A 23,791-nucleotide genomic window follows, 5' to 3' on the forward strand; every position below is an offset into this window, starting at 1 on the left:
GGGACGGAGTTTCGCTCTTGTTACCCAGGCTGGAGTGCAATGGCGCGATCTCGGCTCACCGCAACCTCTGCTTCCTGGGTTCAGGCAATTCTCCTGCCTCAGCCTCCTGAGTAGCTGGGATTACAGGCACGCGCCACCATGCCCAGCTAATTATCTGTATTTTTAGTAGAGACAGGGTTTCACCATCTTGACCAGGATGGTCTCGATCTCTTGACCTCGTGATCCACCCGCCTCGGCCTCCCAAAGTGCTGGGATTACAGGCTTGAGCCACCGCGCCCGGCCTACACTGACTCTTAAAAGATGATACTTTTGTTTCCCTAGAACAGTTTACTAACTGTCACTCTTGTAATTCAAAAGAATTAATATTTCTCAAAAGGTGTGTGATTCCCTGCAGAGGCGTGACCTCCTGTGAAGCAGACCCTTTCAAATTGGCTAATATAAAGTCAAGATAAATAGAAATCAGTCCCTACTTGTGATTACATTTGTTTAAGTTATTGCTCCCTCATTTTGTGTAATAAAATAACACACTGCTACATTATGGAAAACCCACACATAAATCTAAAATACAAATATTCTGATTAACACCATTTGTATCCTAGAAATAAATTAGTTTCCTTAAAAAATGCTTTTCAATTATTCACAAAATCCATCCTTATTTTCTGAATGAACAAGGCTGAATTTTAGAAGTGCAATGAAAGTTCTTGAGGCTCCCCTGAAGTGTAGACAGGCCTTCTTAGTGGATTCCGAGGCGCAGCTTCTTGTCCTGGTGCTGCTCTTCCTTCTGTGGGACGGATCTCAACACACCGTCTAGCATTGAGAATAACGCTAGGTCAGGACAGCTTCATTTCAAACCCATGGGCACTTGTTTCAGCCTTATAGGTTGTAAGAGCAAAAGAATGCTTAAGTTAAAGTAACTGTTACTTTATTTTATCTTTGGATTCTTAATTGTTAGAGAATTGAATCTCTCAGGCAATATGGAATCTGGCTTTCAAAAACTGGATTCACATTGGGCGGGTGCAATGGCTCACATCTGTAATTCCAACACTTTTGGAGGCAGAGGAGGGAGGATAACTTGAGCTCAGGAGTTTAAGACCAGCCTGGGCACCACAGAGAGACTCCATCTCTACAATTTAAAAAAAAAAAAACAAAAAACAGGTGTGGTGGTGCACGCCTGTAGGCCTAGCTACTTGGAAGGCTAAGGTGGGAGGATTGTTTGAGCCCAGAGAGGTGAAGGCTGTGGTAAGCCGTGATTGTGCCACTGCACTCCAGCCTGGGTGACGCAGCAAGATCCTGTCTCAAAAAAAAGCAAAAACAAAAACTAAATTCATTCAACAGTGTATGGCAAATAATTCACAACACTTTGTTTTATGTTTTGGGTGGGGGGAAGTCCTATTACTAGGCTGGAAGAAACAAAATGTATCTCCTAAGGGAGGAAGGGACTGTGTGGGACAGGGAGAATCTGCAGACTGGAAGGAAGATGGACTTATATCTGATGGGGCAGGCTGGGAAAAGAGTCTGGCTTCAACCTTTTCCTGGGTTTTGTTTTTAATATCTTAATTTGTACAATAAATGATGCATGTTTAAAGTATACAATAAACTAAATATATTTAAAGTGTATAGTTTGATGAATTCTTTTTATTTACTTTTTAATTTGTAATATATGTACAGATGGGGGGTCTCAGTCTGTTACCCAAACTGGTCATGAACTCCTGGCCTCAAACAATCCTCCCACCTCAGCCTGCCAAAATAATGGGATTATAGGCAGGAGCCATTTTGCTCAGTCCAGTTTCTTGATTTCTGACATAAGTACACATTCATGAAACCATCCCCACAGTCAAGACAATGAACATATCTACCACCTGCAAAAGCTTCCTTCTGCCCTTTCTTCCCATATTTTGAAGGATTTTCAGCCCCAGGCCTGTGTGTTTTCCCCTGCTGTTTCCTTGTCCTAAGGACACCTAGGCCAGGGCTCTGATTTGCCTTCCAGAGGTAGATCTGGAAAGCCATCCCTTTCTTTCTCTCTCTCTCTCTTCATATTATGTAATATTTGAAACATTCTCTCTCTACATATATTATGTAATATATAACAATATATACATAATACAGATGGGAATTCTCAAGGCTAACAATAAATGAACACTCATGAACTTACTGCCCCAAAAAGTTAAATCTTGCTTAAAGCTGAATAAAACTACATGATGTGTGTGTGCGCGGGGGAATGGAAAAGAAAGAAAACATATTATTCAATCCAACAACTAGAACATTACCAATTCCCATGCACTCCCTCTCTCATCCCATCCCTTTCACCCCATTCAGAGGCAACTCCTATCTTGATTTCTGTGTTTATCAATCCATTGCTTCTTAACAATAATTTTACTATATATAGTATATAGTAAAATATATACCATATATTAAAGTGTGTATATATATATGTGTGTGTGTGTGTATATATATACAGAGTTTTTTTTTTTTTTTGAACAGGGTCTGTCTGCGTCACCCAGGCTGGAGTGCAGTGGCGTGATCTCAGCTCACTTCAGCCTCAACCTCCTGGGCTCAGGTGATCCTCCTATATCAGCCCTGGGGTAGCTGTGACTACAGACACAGGCCACCATGCCCAACTAATTTTTTGTGTTTTTTGTAGAGATGGGGTTTTGCTGTGATGCCCAGGCTGGTCTTAAACTCCTAGGCTCAAGCGATTAGCCCACTTTAGCCTCCCAAACTGCTGGGATTATAGGTGTGAGCCACCGTGCCTGGCTTACCACATTTAACCAATATATAATTTGTCTTTTTGAACTTTACACAGAAATTATATCAAAATTCTGTAACTTGCTTTTTTATTCAACATTTATATTTCTAAGACTCATCCATATTGAATAATGTAGCTCTAGTTCATTTATTTTCACTGCTATACAGTAGTTCATTGTGGGAATACACCATAATATTTTTTATCTAATCACCCAAAACAAGCATTTATTTCCAGTTTTTGCCTTTAAGAACAACATAGCAACAAATTCTTTGTCTCTCTGACTCTTATACAACATGCAAGAGTTTCTCTAGGGCATATACTTATAAAAAATGCTACTTCAGTCTGGGTGGGGTGGCTCATGCCTGTAATCCCAGCACTTTGGGGAGCCAAGGGGGGCAGATCACCTGAGGTCAGAAGTTCAAGACCAGCCTGGCCAACGTAGTGAAACCCCATCTCTACTAAAAGAACAAAATTAGCTGTATGTGGTGGTGCACACCTGTAATCCCAGCTACTTGGGAGGTTGAGGCAGGAGAACTGCTTGAATCCAGGAGGTGGAGGTTGCAGCAAGCTGGAATTGTGCCACTGAACTCCATCCTGGGAAACAGAGTGAGACTCTGTCTCAAAACAAACAAACAAACAAACAAACAAAAAGCTACTTCAATGTGATCTTAATTTGCATTTCTCTGACTACTAATAAGTTTAATCATCTTTTCATGTGTTGATTGGATGAACTAAGTTTAGTTCACCTACCTTGCAAGAGACCCAGACCTGCTCTTGGATCCCAGCTTATATGGACATTTGTCTCCAGGGTAGCTCTAGCTATTGTGTTCACTTACTACTGCTCCTCAGATTCCAGCAAAATGTCTTCTTACCTCTGTTTTGTTGTTAGGATATTATTTCCTTTATTTTCTTGAAAGCCCTGTGACTCCTTAAAAATAATGCTTGTTATGGGTTACCTGGGTTCCATTTGTATGGAGTGAAAGGGCACTTGAGAGTTGTCAGTCACACTGCCTGCCTCCCTTCTCTTTTTGTCCCTGCTACTGGCACTGAGAGGGCATCCAGAAGTAGGTCCCCCTCTGGAGTTGGACATATTGATTTAGCCAAAGGTCAAGCCCCAGTCCAGCAACAAAGCTGGTGTTGTAACTTTCATCTGTTGATTCTGGTGTCTATTTCTCAACAGAATAAAAAATTGGCAAGGAATTACATACTGTATGATTCCATTTATATGAAATGGCCAGAATAGACTAATCCATAAAAACTGAAAGAGTGGGTTGGCCAGGGCTGGGGGGAGAGGAGAACGGGGAGTGATTGCAAATGGGCATGAGACTTCTTTCTCAGATAATGAAAATGTTCTGAAATATGTTGTAGTGATGAATGTACAACTCTGTGAATATGCTAAAGAGCAAATTTCTGATATATGAATTACATCTCAATAAAACTATTATATAATTAAAAAGGAGATGGGGATATTGTTTATTGAGATAAAACACTTGTTCAAAAATGCATAAACATAAACTTAACAGTTCAGTTGAACTGCCACAAAGCAAACATATGCAGCCATCATCTGGGTCAATAAATAAAACATTGCCAGCAAACCAGAAGGCTTCCTTTTGTCCCCTCCTTTCAATCTTAGGACTTTAACCACAGCCATGTCTTCCTTTTCCTTAGTGATCAAGAAATAATAAATCCTAGATACAAGCCCTTTGTTGATTATAAGTGGCAAATATCTTCTCATATTCCATGGTTTACCTTTGTACTCTTTTAGTTATATCTTTTTTTTTTTTTAAGGCAGGGTTTCATTCTGTTGCCCAGGTTGGAGTACAGTGATGCAAGCATGAATTGCTATGGACTCAACCTCTCCATGCTCAAGAGATCCTTCCACCTCAGCCTCCTGAGTAACTGGGACCAAAGGCATGTGCCGCCACACTTGGCTAATTTTTGTATTTTTTGTAGAGAGAGTGTTTCACCACATTGCCCAGGCTGGTCTCAAACTCCTGGGCTCAAGCAATTCACCCACCTCAGCCTTCCAAACTGCTGGGATTACAGGTGTAAGCCACCACACTGGCCTAGTTATATCTTTTAATGAACAGATGTTCTTCCTTGTAACATAGATAAATCAACCTTTTTATGATTTGTGCTTTTTGTATCCTTTCCCTAACGTAGGAAATGATTTATTGGCCCCTTCAAACACTGCCATTGGATACACATTATTTAATCAGATAGATAGATAGATAGATAGACAGACAGACAGACACCTACAGTCTTTTTTCCCTGATTAATTTTTAAAAAGAAAGATACAGTGGATATATACTTTTTTCCAAATTGCAAACAATACATTTTCTATTTGAATAAAATAAAGCTAATTCAGAACACAATCAATATATTCACAGAGAAATTATTCTGAGGCCTTTATATTTCTCGATTTTTCAAGGTTAAAAAAGTTATCAAAAAATTACAGTAAACTTCCAATTACAGTAAACTTCCATTTAGAATCCAAATAATTAGATAATACTGTTTTATTTTTAATTTTTGAAACAGAGTTTTACTCTGTTGCCCAGCCTGCAATGCAGTGGCACTATCTCAGCTCACTGCAACCTCCGCCTCCTGGGTTCCAGCGAGTCTCTTGACTCAAACTCCCAAGTAGCTGGGATTACAGGCGTGTGCCATGATGCCTGGCTGTTTTTTGTATTTTTAGTGGAGATGGGGTTTCACCATGTTGGCCAGGCTGGTCTCAAACTCCTGACTTCAAATGATCTGCCTGCCTTGGCCTCCCAAAGTCTGGGATTATAGGTGTGAGCCACTGTGCCTGGCCTATAGTTACTATTTTAAAATAATATTGTATAGCACTCATGTCTAAAATTATGTGCCTAAGAAACTGTAAGACTTCTCAAAGATTATATTACATTCAAAATATCTGTAGTAGTGTACAAATAATAAAGCTTTGAAGATTAGTAATTAATTATGGTAGCTGTGATGATTCTTAGTTAATCAGATAATTCAAGTAACCAGAACATTTCCAATGTAGGCAAATGAGGCTTTACTCTAGAAGAATGTATATATCCTCATCATTTGGTCCCAGATCCATCTGTACTAATTATACATATTTTTCCTTTCTCACTCCCCAGTAAGCTTCTGCTTTGTTATAGAAGAGCATTGTTGCGTACTGTTTCATATACATTTAATTTATAAAGTCAATTTGTATGTAATTATTTGTATTAACTTGTAGATTCTATAGTAGCAAGTATTAATCGGCACTTTCCATAGCACCTAGCATATGGTAGACACACAAATGTTAATGAACAAATTGAATGGCAAAAATCTAATCTGCAAAAATAAAATGCTCCATCTGTTAACACAACAATTTTCATCACCTGATTATTAAAATTCACTATATCTCCTTTCTCCTCAGCAACAAAGTTCACCTCAATACATAAATACTTACTTTCTCTCCTTTCAGGCTCATTTTGTTCAAGACCATAAGCTCCTGATGGATTCAGCTGCCACTGTAAGAGCGCACAAACATTTTACTTACTTGTTTAAAAAGGATGAATACATAGCATTTCAGCACATTGATTTTAAATATCAAAACAACTTCTTAAAAATTGAAGAAAAATGGCTAGGCGAGGTGGCTCACGTAATACCAACACTTTGAGAGGCCAAGGCAAGCAGATCACCTGAGATGAGGAGTTCAAGACCAGTCTGGCCAACATGTTGAAACCCCGTCTCTAATAAAAACACAAAAATTAGCAGGGCATGTTAGTGCAGGCCTGTAGTTCCAGCTACTTGGGAGACTAAGGCAGGAGAATAGCTTGAACCTGGCAGGCAGAGGTTGCAGTGAGCCGAGATTGCACCAATGCATTTCAACCTGGGCAATTAGTTAAACTCCATCTCAAAATAAATAAATAAATTTATATTTTTTCCTGATCATTCTCATGAGAAATGTGTGTGTGTTTGTGTGTATGTGCACCTCCCTTTTGTGGTGGACGGGGTAACCTTTAAACTATTGAAGGTGTTCCCAACCCCCTGGCAGCAACCAGTACTGGTCCATGGCTTGTTAGGAACTGGCCGCACAGCAGCAGGTGAGTGCAGGCGAGTGAGCATTACCACCTGAGCTCCACCTCCTATCAGATGAGCAGTGGCATTAGATTCTCTAGGAGCAGAACCCTACTGCGAACTGTTCACTTGAGGGATCTAGGCTGCATGCTCCTTATGAGAATCTATTGCCTGATGATCTGAGATGGAACAGTTTCATCCCCAAACCATCACCCCATCTGTGGAAAAACTGTCTTCCACAAAACCAGTCTCTGGTGCCAAAAAGGCTGGGGAAGGCTGAGTTATTTTCACCTCTACCCACCACTCTAAGCCAGAAAGGAGAAAGAAGAGGTGGGTCAGAGATTTTTCTTTTATCAGCCACCAGATGGCACCAAAGAATCCACTGGCTCAGTTCTCTATAGAGATGTAAATTCATATGGCAGGAATTCTTAGCTGAATAGTTGCAGTTAGGTAAAGAATTGCACATATAAATAAACTCAATAATAATTAATTTGTTGAAACTTGGCTGGGCATGGTAGCTCACATCTGTAATCCCAGCACTTTGGGAGACTGAGGCTGACCGATGACCTGAGGTCAGGAGTTTGAGACCGGCCTGGACAACATGGCGAAACCCTGTCTCTATTAAAAACACAAAAATTAGCCAAGCGTGATGGCAGGCGCCTGTAATCCCAGCTACTCAGGAGGCTAAGGCAGGAGAATCACTTGAACCCGAGAGGAGGAGGTTGCGGTGAGCTGAGATCAGCTACTGCACTCCAGCCTGGGCGACAGAGAGAGACTCTGTCTCAAATAATAATATTAAATTTAATAATTATTATTATTATTTGAAACTCTTTAAAAGGGTGGGAATAACTAACTTAAAATATGCAGCAGGGTACCTAACAACATAATACAAAATACATCTGAAAAAAATGTGTATCTACTTACCGTAAATTTGCTAACACCTTCAAGTTCCCCGAATCTCATGTAAGAGATATCTGCCTTCTTTTTTCCAACATCTACATCTCCTGCATATATTTGTTTTATGCCTGCACCTTTAATTAAAGGTACACACTCATCACATGGGCATTTTGTCACAAAAATCATGCTTCTTTCTTCTGGTTTTATTTCTTGACACCTATTAAAAAATTATAAAATATTAGAAAACTTCCTTCTGAAAGGGTAAGTTATTTTTTAGAAAAATCTTTAAACACTAAAATTGAGCTGTACAGATTTATGCCATTATTAATAATCATCAAGCCTTAGACTTGCTGAATTACTGAATATTCAAAATATGTAAACCCATAAAAATGTTATAAATACAACCTGACATGAAACTTATAACTAAAAATAATTTATTGATTCTAAGTAAGAGGTTCAGTTTCAGATTACAAAGTAAATGAAATCAGAAAGATACGGACACCAAGGAAAGACAAAGAAAGAGAGAGGAACTCCCCGATGCTAAATACCTCTTTAGAATACTGGGATTAGATTAGAAACTGACGCCCTCCTTGCTAATGATGTCTGATTAGACACTAGCTCATCCTGATAGACAAAAGACACAACACTATCTGGTACTTGGTGGATATTCAATAAATGTTTACTAAATGAATAATTTAATATTTAAATTCTGTTTTGACTTATAGTTCCCTTACTCCTTCCCTATCATGGGATAATTTTAAAAAGTTTCTATTTGACATATTTGTACCTCCGCACAAAATGGATCAAGTAAATCTGTAATGACGAGGACAAGGAAAAGAATAGAGGAAAATTTGGGTGAAATTTTAAGACTAAGGACTGCTCTTATCTGGGGCTACAAGGACTGACATCTGGGTTCCGAGATTTATGCTGCTCTCAGCCAGCCATTTTCAGTTCCCCCACTGCCAGTCTTCCATATCCACCTTTCTTGTTGAGACTCTTATTTACGTTCAACTGGACTATGGCAAAATAATTTTATGCATCTAATCTGTACAAACAATACACCTACCACCTGCATAATCTAAAGAGTGTTGCTATGTCAATGCCATTCCATTTCCCCACTGCCTACCACATGGAGCATAAAGTCCTCTCGAGTCCAGTCCCAGCCTGTCCTTGTGAGCTGCATTTCCCGTGTCCACATTCCAGTCTAACTGGAATATTCACACTCCTAAACACACCACAGATTTTCCTACTTCTAGACCACTGCTTATGCTAGAAGAAAGGATGGTCTTCCCTTCCCTTCCAATTGCCCCAGTCCTAGCAATCCTTTAAAGCTCAGCTCAGATGTCAGTTCTTCCATAAAGCCTTTCCCTTGCACTCTCACACTTGTCCACAGCAGCGCCTGAATGTCCACAGCACTTTACATTTGCCCCTCCCACAGAATCCACAGTATGCGGTAGATGCCGTTTCATATCCTCTGCTGCATTAGAAGCCCTCCAAGGACAGGAGTCATGTCTTATACAGTTTTTTAATCCCTTAACCTTAATGGTAAAGGCTGAGAAGTGTTTGTAAAAATGATGTAAATTAACAGCTATTACTTTAACAAAAGCCCTTTTAAAGCAATTTGGTTTATTATAAAGTCTATAGACAGTCCTATACTGAATACTGCAGGCCATTGTAATAAATGGTAAGTATCTAAACATAAAAAATGTAATGTGTGATGTTATAATGGCTACTTCACTCAATAACAGGAATTTTTCAGCTCCATTATAATCTTGTGGGAACACTGTTGTGCATGTAGTCCATCGTTGGTCAAAATGTCTTTATGCGGCACGCAACTGTATTAACAAATATGTGCTCCAGATTTAGAAAACAAAGGAGGTCTTAACATCCAGAGAAATAGGAGAACCTGAACAAGATCCCAAAGGACAAACTTCAAGCAGTTTCATATTGGAGACAGGGAAGGAAAAAAAAAAACATGCTCAATAAATGGGAAGGCCTGCAGAGGCGATGATCTCAGGTCAGGATATAGCTTCAGGTCTGGCAGTGAGGACCAAGCTTTACCAAAGTTATACTTCTGAAAGGAAACTTTCTTGGAATTTGAAAAAGGAGATAAATTACAATTAAAGGAAAATAAATTTCAACCAACCCTTGCTACATTTTAAAGAAAAGTACACCTAGAAGAATTTCATACCTAAATGTCAAGGCATTCTGTTCCGCATGTATGATGTATCTGAATTTTCTTATTTCTCTGTCTTTCTGCTTGTCATCCATGTGTGGGAAGTCAGCATACTCAGATCCAACAGGAAAAGCATTGTAACCACATCCTACGAAGTACATGGCACCTGTTCCATCACAACTTCTCTAGAGAGTGAGCAAACCAATGGTTAGTCTCAACATTCTGAAAAGGCACTTTGAAATGTATTTTTGAAGCTTGCTATCATACTTTGCATAATAAATACTTATTCAATTTTCTACAATAAACCGAACTATCAAAAATACAATATCAGATCCTCCTACTGCAGTTTGATCTTGTTAAAGCTAAATTCCAAGAAGGCTGACCATCTCTCTAATCTGTAATCTCAAGGAAGTCCTTGGTTTTTGCAATTCATTAAATACTATCTTACTTAACTCACAATTATGTCACTTGATTCGGACATTACTTCCCAAATAAATTATAAGATCCTGGAAAGCAGAAACCATGTTTTATTTGTGCTCTGTGTGGTGCTACTGGTTAACAAGTCAAAAATTTTTAAATACTTTAAACAGAAAATTTCTGTTGTTAGGCTAAAAATGTGCCATTGTGATTTGGTTGAAAAATAAAAAATGCACTTTCATCTTCAGTATTTATTAAGCCTCTGTTATATGCATATTATTATAGAACTTCTTACTTCAGTGGCTCTTTCTTATTTCTCTTGGTCAATGGCATAGTAGTTGTTAATATGAATGGTTTATCAATTATTAGCATGAAATATTTTATCAATAATGTGTTTGTAATAGTTTGGAATATGCTATAAACCTTATTAAATTTCAATACATTATAATTACTCAAGTGATAATATCAACAGACTCAGTACTGTAGCAGCTTCATAAAAATCATGTAATAATGAGCCAAAAAAAGCCTGCAAACAAAATATTATCTCATTAATAAATCTGTTTGAACATTTACTGTCAAACATCATGCTGAGTTTTTAATTTATTTTAATTTATTTTTTGAGACAGGGTCTCACTCTATTGCCCAGGTTTGACTTCCTGGGCTCAAGTGATCCTCCCACCTCAACCTCCCAAGTAGCTGGCACTACAGGTCCACATAACTATGTCTGGCTAATTTTTTCATTTTTTGTAGCGAGGGTGTTGTACCATGATGCTCAGGATTGTCTCGGACTCCTGGGCTCAAGCAATCCCCCCTCCCCAGGCTCCTAAAGTGCTGGGATTACAGGCATGAGCCACTGTGCACGGTCATATTGAGTTTTACAAGCATGATTTCATTTAATCAAATCTTGGAACAACCTAAAGAGTGATAATATTAATATTACTGTTTTACAGATAAGAAAGCTGAGGACAAGAGTGATTTGTTAACTTGTCTAGGGTCACAAAACTAGTAAGTAACATAGCCAGAATTCAAGCCCAGGCTACTTGACTCTAAGCCATGTGTCTTTCCACTTCACATGCTGCCTGCCAGCCTACTCCAGAGATAACTAGAAACTGACATTCTCCACAAAGTCATTAAGAACCAGATGTTAAGCCAAAAGGCTACTGAGCATTCACATAAACACAAACGAGAGTTCCAACCACCAGCTGGACCCGTGCTAGGTGCTGGAATACAGCTGCAAACAAGACAGAGTCCCTACCCTCATGAACTTTCTAGTCTGGGGGTAAGAAATTGGACAGATAACTTTAACTGTGATAAATGTCACAGACAAGTTGTACAAAGTGCTATGGAATTTCTGACAGAGGAGCCTAGTATTCTAGTAGGAGTTAACAGTTGACGTAGAAGTAAGTAGAGTCAAGAGGTATTTTGAAGGTGGAATCCATTGTGCTAGGTGATTGTATGTGTACAGTAACAGACAAGATGGTGACCACTGACGAAGGAGTAGGTTAGCAGGGAAGATACTGGATGGGTTGAACTTGAGGGGTTTATGAAACATCAAAGCAAATTGTTGGATTAATTTCTGTGAAGTCCTTGAGGCAAAATGTAGACTTGCCTTTCAGTCAGCTATATAGTTACTAAATATCTCTTGATTCTAGCCCTCCTAATCCATTCCCATAACTCCAAGTCATCTCTTTTTTATTAATCTCTCTTTCCTGTCTAGCTCTATTTCATTCTATTTATAATACAAATCTGATCAAATCATTTCCCCACCTACAATATTCTTGGATTGCACTGTCCAATACAGTCACCACTAGCCACATGTGGTTAGACTAGATTGACAGGTGCTGCAGGTGTAAAATACACATAAAATTTTGAAGATGTAATACCTTAAAAATTCAGGATATTTCATTAATAACTTTTTATTGATTATATGATTAAATAAAATATTTTCTTAAAATTAATTCATCTGTTTTACTTTTAAAAATATGGCTCCTAGAAAATTTAAAATTTGGTTTGAGGCTTGCCTTTTCTCTCTACTAGTTAGTGCTGTGCTATAATATGTCACTGTCAGGATAAAGTCCAGAATCTTTACATGGGATATAGAGTTCTTTGTAGTCCAGTCCAATTTGTTGCTTACTCTATGTGCCACATCAAATACATTTTCCCATATTCTCTCTCTCACCCCCCATCTCTGGATGTTATCCTCCTGGTCCCATTAAATTGCTCTGTCTGATGATATCCTCCTAATCTTTAAGAATATTAACATTATTAATATTAAGAATATTCAGGTCAGGCATGGTGGCTTACACCTGTAATCACAGCACTTTGGGAGGCCAAGGAGGGTGGATTGCTTGAGGCCAGGAGTTCAAGACCAGCCTGGCCAACATGGCAAAATCCCGTCTCTACTAAAAATACAAAAATTAGCCAGGTGTAGTAGTACATGCCTGTAGTTCCAGCTATTCAAGAGGTTGAGGCATGAGAATTGCCTGAACCCAGGAGGCAGAGGTTGCAGTGAGCCAGGACTACACCACTGAGCTCTAGCTTGGTTGACAGAGGGAGACTCTATCCCAATAAAAAAAGAATATTCACCAAAAACATTCATGTTATCCTCCTGGTCCTATTAAATTGCTCTGTCTGATGAAATTTTCTTACTCTGCAAAAATATTATTAACATTAATAATATTCATCAAGAATATTTACTCATTTCTCTAAAGAGAATAAAGGTTCCTCCTCTATGTTCTCATGGTATCAGTTATAAATACACTTACGTATCAGTTATTTTTTACTTCTCCGTCTCCATCACTAAGCTATGATGCCATAAAATATGATCTTTAATCCCCAATGTTCACTGTGACACAGTGCCTAACCTGTAGAAAGTGTTTTAACAAATGTTTGCTGAATGAATGCGTCTATCTAGAAAATTGTTGAAGAAATGAGCAAGTGTTTATAAAACTTAATAAATGCACCATTATAAAAAAATGTGTCTTAATGGGTCAATAACATGTAATGCACTGAACACTAAACTATGCTTAAACAATCCAGGTTAAATATTTAAAGAATTGTTTTCATACTTACAGATTTTCCTTCTGCCCAAATGACTGCCCCAACTCCTGTTTTATGATCCTCTGAAAGATACATGGCATTTAACTCAGTAAAAATGATGATGTTAGTTTTAGAAATATTTTTTTCAAAAATAAAAATTTGTATTGCAACATACTTCATAAATGTAGGAGCAATTCTTGATATCTTCACTAATTACAGATAATTATTATTATTAAACTCTTTTAAGTATGGAATATGGGAGCTAGGTACCAAATAACTAGAGAGAGTCACTACCAACCCAGTCACACGTGATACATGTGTGGAGGCCACTAAATGGCCGTGTCCACAGTCAGGTGTCTCAAAGCTGTAGCCAGAACTAAGTGCAACTTCATTGATTCTCCATTAGCAAGCCGATTTCTAAATGACTACTTCTGATAGATGATAAAATTGAATAAAGGTTTCAGAACTAATGGATTTTGTGTAATAACTGTTCACAATAATCAAATTTGTCTTTCCCCAGCATTATTTATACTCTAATCATGGAAAATACATCTTATAAAAATGTTCTTGCTAAGAAAAAAGTTCAAACTTCTCATATAAACATAAACAAATCTTTATGGATCTATCTATCACTAGAAAGTATATGAAGAAAATTCTGATTTAAACAAAATGTTGTCCTTTCCCTGACCTTCAGTTTACCTTGAGGGAAAAAGAATGCAAGTTAATGACATCTTGCCCATTTCTAAATCAAATAGCAGAAGTTATAAACAAACATAAGATTATAATTTCCCTGTAGAACCAAAACCTTTGCAACAAGCAAAGCTGTACTTCTTAAAACCATTAATCTGAAACAGAAAATAAAAAACCAAAATAGAAATTCTACATATTAAAGTTTTAATTTTTCCCCGTATACAATGTTGGGTTTCAAATTTCTAAGACAAATCACACTAATTATGAAAACCATAGTATTTCTCAAAATCTTAAGGTAGTTAAGTGGCACATTTACACAGAGAAAATAACAATTATCTGTGAACTCACCCTAGGGCATTTTCATTTTGGGGTGGATGAAGTGAAACTGTGGTTTCACCCTACAATTTCCTAAAAGTGAATCCTTCCAATGACAACATTTTTAAATACCTACTTTCCAGTAAAGGTACAAAGAAAATTTGTGCCACAATTGATTAGAATAAATGCCTTATTAAGAAGTTAACTTTAAAATAGTTGATACTCTAAAAAAATTTCCAATCTCAAATTCTAGCAAACTGTGTGTTTCAAAAATTACACCACAAAGCACTTGTACAATTTATGTTAAACATCTCATTTTTACCCTAAAGGTAAAGCAGGTAAAATTTCCATTTCTAGATGCAGAAACAGGCAGAGAAGTAGACTAAAACTTAGCCCTGCAGAGCCAACCTGCTTGGCCTTTCCTCCAAATTGCCCTGTGACATAAAGAATTCCTTGATACAGCCTGGCCAACGTGGTGAAACCCCGTCTCTACTGAAAATACAAAAATTAGCTGGGTGTGGTGGCGGATGCCTGTAATCTCAGCTACTTGGGAAGCTGAGGCAGGAGAATTGCTTGAATCTGGGAGGTGGAGGTTGCAGTGAGTTGGGATGGTACCAATGCATTCTAGTTTGGGGGACAGAGAAGGACTCCTTGACAAAGATTTCCATTTATTGAATGCCTCTTATGTGCCAAGTACTGTGAGAACTGAGGATGCAGTGGTGAGGGAAACTGTAGTCCCTTCCTCATACAACTTACAGTTGGATGGTGAAGGAGAACAGCAACAAGAAAATAAACAGTACTTTATGTGCTGTGCTCCGAAGCAAATGAACAAGGCTGAATGGCAGAGTGCACAGGATGACTTCCTTCTATAGAATAGAGGGAAAAGGGATGTTAGAGTAAACAAAATTGAGTTCCTTCCTAAGCCTTTAGAGTTTAACATGAGTGGGCAAGAATCAATGGCTTTATTCTCATTTCTAAGGTAAGTGGCAGAAGTTATAAACATAAGATTATATTTGCCTGCAAAACCAAAATCTTTAAAGTTTTATTTATGTATAACTCTAAAATAATTAAAAGCCAGAATAAAAATTCTCCATATTAAGAGCCCCCTTTTCTACCATCTATGCTGCGTATTTTTAATGTTATGTTTCTTAGTCTCAGAAGCCACTTTTTCTGTTTCAGCCTGGGGACAGACTAAATCTTGTTAGGAGGAAAAAAAAATGTGCTTTTTCCATGAGCATGCAGCTCTACTGCCTAGCTAAGGTTGGTTACATCAATAGAACATTCTTTACTATTTGTCTTTTCAAATACGAATAAATTTTCATCCACATAAAACAGATTTGATATCATCCAGCACCAAGGCTGGTGATAGGTGAGGAACTTTCTCAAAAATCTTTTCATATCTGTAATTTTTGCAGAAATTGCTCCCCATGATCTGGTCATTCACAGGGTTTTTTCTGCACAACTTTGAAGGAAAGGTCAAGTTACAATCACTGAGTCAAATTCCCGGGGCTCTTTGATCACTGAAACTCAAAGGGAACTCTTTGTTCTGGAACACAGGTGTGGTTATTTTAGTTCCAAATCCTTGTGGCCAACTACTCTTGAGAGGCAGACAAGGCTTAGGAATCTGCATTTCTCCTGATCTCCCCGTTGATTCTCAGGCACATTCAAATCTGAGAACCACTGGGTCTGTTTTAAAAGTTAACTTTCGTGATTACTCCATCCTGCTTTCATCATTACTGTGGTCCAGGAGAAAGGCATAATCCTTAGCTTTGGAAAACACCTAATCTGATGAGAAAACAGGACACAAAAAGATCACAGCTCAGTACTTAAACCAGATAGATGTGATGCCTTCCTGCTCTTTTCCCCACAAGAGTCTAAACACTTTTTTTTCACTTTTTTTGCTACCACCAGGGATTTTAGAAACATACTTTTGGAACTCCCGGCCTCAAGCAGTCCTCCTGCCGCAGTCTCCCAGTCCTGGTGTTACAGGTAGGAGCCACCGCACCTGTCTAGAAACATACTTTTCATGACACCTCTATGGATCCTTTCTATTTATCATTCAAAAAGCAATTATAAGCAACTACTTCCATTTTAGAACTGCTGTTAGAAGTTTTGGAATTCATTTTAATCATATGTACATTTTTAAATGAAATGGTATTTTCATCTATTAATTACAGAGAAATGACGTCATCAACCCAAACTGAAAAATGTGAAATTAAAAGCTTGAGTAATTGAAAGCACACTGTAACACAGGGATATCCACCTTGCTGGAGTACCCTCAATGTTAAACGAGATACATATATAAATCACCAAGCTCAGTACCTGACACATAGTAGTGTTCCATAAACTGTCATTGTTATTATTTATCAACAATGAAGAATTACAGGTCCAGAGTCCCTGATCCGAAATCTCTTACATCAAGTTTTTTTGAAGTTTGATGCCCTTATTTATTGCCAAATCTGACTCAAATTTAGTTATTTATAGACCAGTTATTCTGCTTAGTGCAAATATTCCTACTTTTTCACTCTGCATGTATTAATGTGTTTGATTACAGGGAACTGTCCTAGACCCCAGTGGGAGTGCTACATAACAGTATATGTACCGTATTACCTTTTTAAAATCTGGAAATGGGCATGGTGGCTCATGCTTGTAATCCCAGCACTTTGGGAGGCTGAGGCAGAAAGATTGCTTAAGCCAAGGAGTTTGAGACCAGCCTGGGCAACACAGTGAGACACCTCTACAAAAAATAAAAAACTGATTGGACATGGTGGCCTTTGCCTGTAGTACCAACTACTCAGGAGGCCAATGTGGGAGGATTGCTTGAGCCAGAGAGGTTGAGGGCTGCAATGAGCCATGAGTGCCACTGCACTCAGCCTGGGCAACAGAGTAAAACCTTATGTCAAAAACATAATATAATAAAATCTCAAAAATTCCGAATTCCTTTTCATCTGGCTCCAAAGGTTTTGCATAAGGGATAGCGGACCCTTTATCTTTGGATATAAAAAGATTTATTTTATCCAGTTAACACACATTGTGTTTCATGCTAAGGAAAAATGATTAAGACATGATTTCTTCCCTGGGAGAGTGCACAGTGGAGTGGAGTGAGTGACAGAGGAGTTGCATCCTATTCAAGATTTGAGTTCCATGTAAAAAAAAAATCACCAACAATTAACCTTGAAAAATCTTTTAGAGTGCCCATCAAGTGCATAAGGAGGGCTTTATGTACAAATTTCTGCACAATAGTAGATATATTTATAATATAAAATATAACTATACAGTAGAGTATCTAATAAAGACTATAAATGCAAATGTATACATACTGCATCTTTAAACACTGGAGTCACAGCTGGTATGATGAGGTGTTCTATGAGAAGCAAGAGGTAATAAGATCCAGTAAAACAGCAGATTCACATCTCCCTCTTACTCTGGAACACAGGCAGGGTTCTGCTGAATTCTAATTAGTGAAGGGTAATTAGTGAATCATAGCTACAACAGCTGTTCCCATTTATGTTTTCTGTCTTTTTGAATGGTTTACAGAAAAATTCTTTACAAAGCTGGAGTTGGCAAAGAAACTAATATATAAACCACAATAGGAGATAATTATATGAAACCAGATTTTACACAATGCAATTGTTTGGGGTCATATAATGTGTGCCTACAGAATCAAAATCTTTAATAAGAACTGAGCAATTATTAACTCTGCTGAACATCAGAATACCTTGTGGAACTTTTAAAAACACAGACCTTGGCCATATTTGATTAGGGACTTGCTTTAATGGGTCTGGGTTAGGGTTTGAGCATCGGTACTTTTTATAGAAGTTTCAACAGAGATTCTAATTTGCTGCCAGCTGAGAACCTCCCTTCTGCTGACTTTATTTTGACCTGTGGTCTTTGTTTGGAACTACTGCAGACCAGCAGCATCTGCAGAGACCTTTTCTGATGACTTTCTCTTCTTTCTTAGGATAATTTTAAAATTCTACTACAGTACACTCCCCGAACAAATCTTACTCTACTGCTCCTCCTGCTTACATTTTCCCCCTTTATTTCAAAGATGCATTTTAAAAAGTGATCATGATTCTACTTTGAGAAATCTTACATCAGGTAAGATGTGAAAATACTGTTCCATGTTTGGAAATACAGATGCCATGTTTTATAACAAAGAAAAACCTCAAGTAATATTTTTCTTTTCCAAATATACAACTTAATACAGTAAAAATGTTTGATTTCTCAACTTGCTGACTAAAGACATACCAGCAAGTGGAAGACTGCAATAATCACCATTCCTTTACCTTGATTCTATTAGTTATTTTGACATAATGTTATTGTAAAGCTCTTAAATTTTTTTTGTTAATATTCAATATATCAAAATATTGAAGAGTTAACAAAAATGAATGATTTTGCCTCTTTTTTTTTTTTTGGCAATAGGGTCTTACTGTCTCTGGAGCTGGAGTAGAGTGCTGCTATTGTAGCTTACTGCAGCCCCAAACTACTGAGCTCAAGCAATCTTCCTGCTTAGTCTCCCAAGTAGGCGGGACTACAGGCACGCACCACCACACAACACCATGCCCAGCTAATTTTCTGTATTTTTTGTTAGTCAGGGTCTTGCTATGTTGCCCACACTGGTCTTGAACTCCTGAGCTCAAGCAATGCTCCTGTCTCAGCCTCCTGAAGTGTTGGGATTACAGGCATGAACCACTGCACTGGGCCTCTCCTTTCTCTTTTTGTCCTATCTTTAGTGGAGGGCTCAATGAACAGTGAAATCATAAAAGCAAGAAGCAGAAAGAAGGGCCTAGATTAATGCATTGTGTTGAAATGTGGTACTGAATATAAGGCCACAAGGAATCCCAAAACTGCTGGAAGAAAGAGTTGTCTACTCAAGGGTCTCACTAACTACTCTATATTGTATGAATAGCAAAACTTTAGTAACTGTGAGTAAATCAACCCTACCATAAATGAGACAAACATTTCAGAGACAAATACAACCCAACCAGTCAGCCCCAATTTATGATCTATGTAACTTACCAGTTCGATATGCCAATAACCTGGCCTGAACCATGCAGTGCCTTGCAATTTCTTGTGGCAAACTTTGATTGTGAATTTCATTAATTTGTTCTGGATTGCTACAGTAAAATCCGAAGTGTTTAAAGTTCGGCACACTGGAAGCTACTGTGGCCAGAAGTAGGATAAGGTCTTTCATGTTTTGCCTTAGATTGCTAAAGTATGGATTTTCACACAGGTTCTCCAGGCCTACAGTCATCAGTATTTGCTTATGCATTTCTTCATTTGAAACCAAAAATATCATTTCATATTCTTTTATTCTTTCTTGTTTACATTCATAATAAAAGTCAGTGTTAGCATCCGGCAATGTTTTTGTAATTTTTTGAATAAAGTCACATTTGTAAGAGGTCTCCTCTACAAACTGCACCATATAACACACCAAAGGTTGAAGTAAGACACACACATGGGCCCGACTATTTGACTTCAATCTTTCCACTGCTTTGGCATCTAACTTTGCATCTTCAGAACTAGAAGCCTCAGTAAGCAAACTTATTTCTGGATCAGCAGGCCAATATGAAATTCGGTTAACTCCAGCTGAAATACAAAATAGGAAAGGTAATTATGTGATACATGTTCAATTTAGGATTTTCATGATAAAATCCATCCTATCATTGCAGTAGATCTAGAGGCCCCAATGTAATAAATGTCTATTACCAAGTCGCCTATTTTTTTTTTTTAAAGACATGTTTCATCACGTTGGTCAGGCTGGTCTTGAACTCCCGACCTCAGGTGATCCGCCCACCTTGGCCTCCAAAGTGCTTGGATTACAGGCGTGAGCCAACATGCCTGGCCCTACAAAGTCACCTATTTTATAGCCTTAGGGTTGGCAAAGTACCACTCACAGACCAAATCCAGTCCACTGCCAGTCTTTGTACCACCCACAGGTTAAGAATGGGTTTTACATGTTAAAATAGTTGGACAAATCAAAAGAATATTTTATGACACATGAAACTGTAAGAAATTCAAATTTCAGTGTCCACGAATCAACCTTTATTGAAACACAGACACACATACCCATTCATTTATATAGTCTTTGGCTGCTATTATGTGGCAGAGTTGAGGAGCTGTGACAGGCACCATATGGCCTGCAAAGCCTAAAATATTTACTATCCGGCCTTTTCAAGAAAAAGTTACCCAGCCTCTAACAGAGCCTCTAGGAATGCCTTTGTGAAATTACTGGTGTTGTGGAGTATGATCCCAAAGCCCAGTGCCAAAACTATATACTCGAAGAGTCCTCCACGGTGCCATGGCTGTTTTTAAAAATGTTACAGGGAATAACTAATATTGCCTAGAGTTTTCTATGTGGAATAAATACTTCCTCCATGCATTAAAAATGTTCCTGTCCACAGATTGAGAATTCTTCTGAGAATCTATTCTAGGAAAATATTCTAAATACAGAGAAGAAATCTCATGCATGCATGTTTAGTGCAGCATTCTTTAAAATAGCAAGAAAAAATGTTAAACAACCAACCAACCAGAACCCAAAACCTAAATGACCAAAATAGGGGAATGGCTGAATTAATTATGGTCCTAATAATAAAAGTTATCAAAAATGTCACAAATAATTTATAACATGAAAAAAATCTTATGTGATATTGGGACGGTGTTTGAAGGGCAATATTAACTTTTTAAAGCTCAGAAAATTAAAGACAAAACAACAAACTAAACAGAACATTTTTCAATCAGTGTGACAGAGGAAAGGTTAGTAATGTTTAATATACAGAAAACATTTCAATTCATTAGAACACATATGAATTGACAATAATAAGGCCTAAAGAGAGACAAAAAGACATGAACAGACAATTTGTAAAAGAGAAAACATAACAGGATAACAAACATGAAAAATATTTTAATTTGTATTTGAAATTGAATGATGAGATGCCTTATACATAGTTAAGCACACAAATGTTTGTCAATTAATGAAGAGTTTACAACAAAGAGACCCCTTTGCTACTATCCCACATAATTTCAAATAGGACAGACTTTTTTGTGATTGTATATGGAAGAAAATAGACCGATAGCCCACAGAGTGTACCTTTCCAAATAATTGATGAACTAAAAAGTCTAAGTTAAACAAATGAACATTCTATCCACTCCCTGGTATTCCTGACTCACTGTGGCTTCTGCTGCAAAGCAATTTTGAAGGCCTCAAAGCTCATATCAGTGTTTCCTCTGGTTGCATTTCACTTTCCCTCTGATCAAGTTCTCATAATCCATTTCCTAACCAGCAGTGATGGTAAACCTTTCATCTAGGTATCTTAGTTGCTCCCAGTAATCCCGATTTAATAAGAGGGGACAAATCCTCTTTAGACAGACATTTGTGTATTAGTGGCAAATGGTAAGGCAGAATTTCTCCAATTTTTTAATCTCAGGATTCATTAACACTCTTAAAAATTATTGAGGACCTCAGAGAGCATGTATTTATGTGGAATATATCTACTAATATTTATTGTACTTAAAAATTAAAATAAAATTTAAAATATTAATTCATGAAAAAATCTATTAACAACAGCTTTATGAAAAAATCTGTTTTCCAAAACAACAAAAATTTTTAAGAATGACATGGTTTTAAATTTTTACAAATATCTTTAATATTTGGCTTAATAGGAGATAGCTAGATGCTCAAATTTGCTTCTGTTTTCAATCTGCTGCAATACACTGTTGTCACTGAAGTATATGAAAATTATCTGGCCTCATGTAGATATGTGGTTGAAAAAGGAGTATTTTAACAGCCATTTCAGATAATTGTGAATATTCTTCTTTGGCATTACATAAAAATTTGACAAGGGATAGTTTCTTAAAGGTTAGTTATAATGTAGAATCTGAAACCATATCAACAAATTGTTTGAACTGTTACGTTAAACTCCATTGGTCTGTCTTGCACTTAGAATGGCTTTTACTCATGCATGATTTTGTAGCATTGTGCATTGGTCATCTGGAAAACAATGATTTCCTGATTTTACAACATTAAAAAAAATCCCGTTAATTAATATTGCCACCAATCCCAGTAAAGAGTCTAAGTGGTGAGATGCTGTCAAGCTCATAATGGAGAATACGAGTTTTCCAAAATTCTAATTTTCACTTGATAGCTCAAATCTTATCACTGGCAACAAATACTGTCAGCTGTTTACCTGAAAGTGACAAGTTCACTATATTTTCTGCCAAATATCCAAGTCTAAATAACCATTGTCAGTTTATGCTGTTCCATTAAAAAAGTAGATAATTCAGTCTGCAACTCAAACAACCACATACATGGTTTTCCTTAAAGCCATCTTCATACCTTAGGTCTGTAGCAAAAGTGCTTTATTCCAACCTCCTGTTTCCTCACACAGAATATTAAAAAGATGCAGACTCAAGTTGGGATTTAATAAAATTAACACTTTTTACTGTTTCATCAAGGACCTTCTTATGTAAAACCAGTTTTCTTGTTTCCCTCTGAGTACAGTGAAAAGTACAATGACTACCAGTGCGGTTTGGCACCACTGTCTTGACTAATGATACAGCAATAGTAGTTTTACCTATCATTGTTTTGGTACCATAGTATGAGTGCAGTGTTCTCGTTTTTGCTTTTTGGGACAGGGTCTCACTCTGTGGCAAGGCTGGAGTGCACTGGTGAGGCACATTCACGGCTCACTGCAACCTTCGCATTCCAGACTCAGGTGATCAACTCACCTCAGCCTCCTGAGTAGCTGGGACTACAGGCGCACACCACCACGCTCAGTTAATTTTCCTATTTTTAGTAGAGACAGGGTTTCTCCAGATTGCCCAGGCTGGTCTCAAACTCCTGGGCTCAAGCAATTCATTTGCTTCAGCCTCACAAAATGTTGGGACTACAGGCATGAGCCACCATGCCCAGCCTGAAAGCAGTGTTATTATGAAAATAACACTGACGTCATGGACCATCAGCAGTCCATAGACCACACTTGGAGAACCACTGTGCTACAACAATCTTTGCCTTGTAACTGAGGAAATAGCAATTCCAACTAAAGTAATTTAGCTATAGCATGGGTTTCAACCATATCCCACTCCCAAGATAACTAAATATGATATATAAGCCTAATATAACATAGCAATTTTGTTTATATGTTGGTCCAACACCAATATACAAGCATTTGCATTGTAGGTCCTTCCTGACTTTCCATACTTCATTATCTCTCTTGTCAGGATGAAATGTCTTAAGACATCAAGCAGTGATGAGTTACTTGTACTCTCCTATTCTTCCCTCTAATTTGTGCCTCCAAGGCTATTAAGAGTGCTTTCAGCACAGTTAGCTCAGCACAAAGCACAACTATCTTTTATTCATTTTTCTCCCTTGACTCTAGAACAGATCAGCCAACAAACGTTTTGGTTCTTTCACATTCTTTCATTTCTGTATCAATGTCACCATCTGAACCCTATTT

The 23,791-nt window shown here is 37.7% G+C and overlaps 1 protein-coding gene across 2 annotated transcripts in view; it reads right to left on the minus strand.

Moving 5' to 3' along the window:
• Positions 1-295: 295 nt before the first annotated feature.
• CDADC1 (cytidine and dCMP deaminase domain containing 1) overlaps positions 296-23,791 on the minus strand; it is a 39,028-nt gene continuing 15,532 nt past the window's right edge. Inside the window, exons 5-10 of one of the 2 annotated variants that reach the window (XM_017535914.2) lie at positions 19,356-19,925; positions 13,362-13,411; positions 9,888-10,057; positions 7,724-7,913; positions 6,189-6,249; positions 296-872 (exon numbers count right to left, since the gene is read on the minus strand). In XM_017535914.2, the coding sequence (XP_017391403.1) occupies positions 868-872; positions 6,189-6,249; positions 7,724-7,913; positions 9,888-10,057; positions 13,362-13,411; positions 19,356-19,925 (1,046 nt within the window). In that variant the 3' untranslated portion in view covers positions 296-867. The remainder of the gene's footprint in view (positions 873-6,188; positions 6,250-7,723; positions 7,914-9,887; positions 10,058-13,361; positions 13,412-19,355; positions 19,926-23,791) is intronic. The other variant, XM_017535913.2, reaches the window with a different exon arrangement.

Source organism: Cebus imitator, unplaced genomic scaffold (assembly GCF_001604975.1).
Source record: "Cebus imitator isolate Cc_AM_T3 unplaced genomic scaffold, Cebus_imitator-1.0 Scaffold94, whole genome shotgun sequence".
Classification (NCBI taxonomy): domain Eukaryota; kingdom Metazoa; phylum Chordata; class Mammalia; order Primates; family Cebidae; genus Cebus; species Cebus imitator.